This window comes from Plasmodium reichenowi, chromosome 11, assembly GCF_001601855.1.
Source record: "Plasmodium reichenowi strain SY57 chromosome 11, whole genome shotgun sequence".
Classification (NCBI taxonomy): domain Eukaryota; phylum Apicomplexa; class Aconoidasida; order Haemosporida; family Plasmodiidae; genus Plasmodium; species Plasmodium reichenowi.
Genome location: NC_033656.1, coordinates 1,124,429 through 1,127,039, shown reverse-complemented (window position 1 = coordinate 1,127,039; position 2,611 = coordinate 1,124,429). Strand labels below are relative to the sequence as shown.

Here is a 2,611-nt window from a genome sequence, read left to right as displayed (position 1 = left end):
CATACATTAAAGTATATATATATATATATATTTAAAAAAAAAGACAAATTGACATTTTTTAAAATGACCTATATGAGCTATTATATTATATTATACATTATACACTATATATATTGTTTTTCTTTTTGCACACTTATGCATATATACATATAAGTATAAAATAAAGATGGGCTTGTTTTTTTAATTTATAATATTTTGAAAAATTTTTTAAAAAATATATTTCTATTAACTACAAAGGATAAATAATAAATATATATATATATGTATATCTAAATGTTATCCACTTGGGTATTATATTTTAATATTTACATATCATTTTCTATTATTCTTTTTCCTTATATATTTTGAAGGCTGAACCTTGATCTATAATAATATGCCTTGCTTGTTCAGAAAAAATATGTACATATATGTTTAATATATATAATATAATTCTTTTTCTTTTTCTTTTTTTTTTCTTTTTTTTTTTTTTAAATAATTAAATGTGTGTGCAGCATTTATAGAGAAAATATATTTTTTTAATAATAAACATATAAATAAATATTTTTGTTCTCATTTATATGTTATCAAAAATTGTTTGATATAAGAATTAAAACAATCATAAAATATAAAAAAAGATAATCAAAATATCGTTCTTTATAAATTTTATTTGTTAACCTTACTTTTTATTCTGTTGTAATATGTAGAAAGTGGATAAATATTATATTTTTTTTAATTACATAAAGATAATATTATAATTTTTTTTTTTTTTTTTTTTTTTTTTTATTTGCAAGTAAGATCACTACACATTTATTAAAATATGTATATATATATATATATATATATATATGATATGTTATTAAAACACCAAGATTGTTATTATTTTGATATTCCATTATTTTTTAAAATAAAAAGATAAAAATTGTATAGAGTTTTTTCTTTTTTTTTGTTTTGTTTTTTGTCTATATTAAATTGTTATTACAAATACAAATTTTTTATGGAAATGAACAAATAAATAAATATATAAATATATATGTGTATGTAGCCTCCTTAGTATATATATTTGCTTATATTGTATGTAATTCTTTTTTTCTTCTTTTTATTTTTCATTAAAAATTTCATAATAAAAGAGGTGAAATATAACAAGTGTGTTGTTCATTCAAAAGGTGATAAGACAACATATTTACATAAACAATAATTTATACTTTATTTTATAATTATTTTGTTATCATTTTTTTTGTTATCATTTTTTTTGTTATCATTTTTTTTGGTATCATTTTTTTTTGTTATCATTTTTTTTGTTATCATTATTTTTGTTATCATTTTTTTTGGTATCATTTTTTTTGTTATCATTTTTTTTGGTATCATTTTTTTTGTTATCTTTGTTTCGTTTTTATTTAAATTTCATTTCATTTTATTTTTATTTTTATTTGTTTTTTTTTTTTTTTTCTTGTTTTTACTTTAAAAAAGAAAAAAAGGAATTAATTCTATATAAGATACCACATAAAAAATTATGGACATGACATACAATATGAGAAATGCTATGGCTTCATCTAGGAATATGGAAGAACCCCAATATGATATGAGCACAATAGATTTAACCCAGAATAGTATGAATACAAATTATTTAATGAATGGTTCTGTCTTAACAAATGCGTATAATAATGACTATATAGTTAATAATAGAGACAAATACACAGGAGATATGATATCTCAACTAAAAATAGACCAAGGTATACCTACATATAGTCATACTCTTCCAATGAATGGTACGACACTTGCTGATACGAATGATTCATTGAATATACAAGGTATGATGAGAACTAATATGGATACTACAGGATTTGATGGTTATTCACATATAATGAATTATAATAATACACAAAATACTATCCAAACAAATCCAATTACTTATCGTATGGAAGATTATAATAATCTTAACAATGATGTTATGTATATTAATCCAACGACAGGAGAAAAGTTTTCTGCAGAATATGTAAATAATATACCTACAAACGATTCTGATAATATGTTGTATTCAAATAATTTCAAAAATAATAGTATTAATATGAATACATTATTAAATAGCCATTATAATAATTTACCATACCCTATTCCTATATATGAAAGTATGAATAACCCTCAAATGTATATGCCACATATGAATCAAAAACAAACAGTAAATATTCCTTTGCAACATGGGGAAAAGAAATCGGCTGCTCGGAATATATCAACGGTAAATAAAAGAAGAATTAAGACAAAAAAATTTTTCCCATGTTGCTAAAATGGGACTAATATATATTAAATAATTAATGTTTTGTACCAGGAGTTATTTTTTGTTTGTAAAATTCGTTTATATCATCCCTTTGTATTTTTGTTTGTTGGATACTTATTTATTTTTATTTTTTTTTTTTTTCCATAATTAAACCCTATATATTATTAATTATTATTAATTATTACTTTATAATTCTTCTTATTTATTTTTTTATTTTTTTTTTTTTACTTACACATTATTATTGTTTTAATTTTGTAATAGCAAATGATATTTAGAAGATATATATATATATATATATATATATATATATATATATATATATATATATATATATAATAAATATTATTTTTATAAATTTTT

The 2,611-nt window shown here is 18.8% G+C and overlaps 1 protein-coding gene across 1 annotated transcript; it reads left to right on the top strand.

Annotated features, from left to right (window-relative positions):
• Positions 1-1,489: 1,489 nt before the first annotated feature.
• Positions 1,490-2,260, top strand: PRSY57_1129900 (hypothetical protein; the record flags this gene model as incomplete). Its single annotated transcript, XM_012908262.2, has 1 exon — positions 1,490-2,260. One exon carries the CDS (start codon positions 1,490-1,492, stop codon positions 2,258-2,260), a length of 771 nt encoding a protein of 256 aa, XP_012763716.1.
• Between the last annotated feature and the right edge of the window lie 351 nt (positions 2,261-2,611).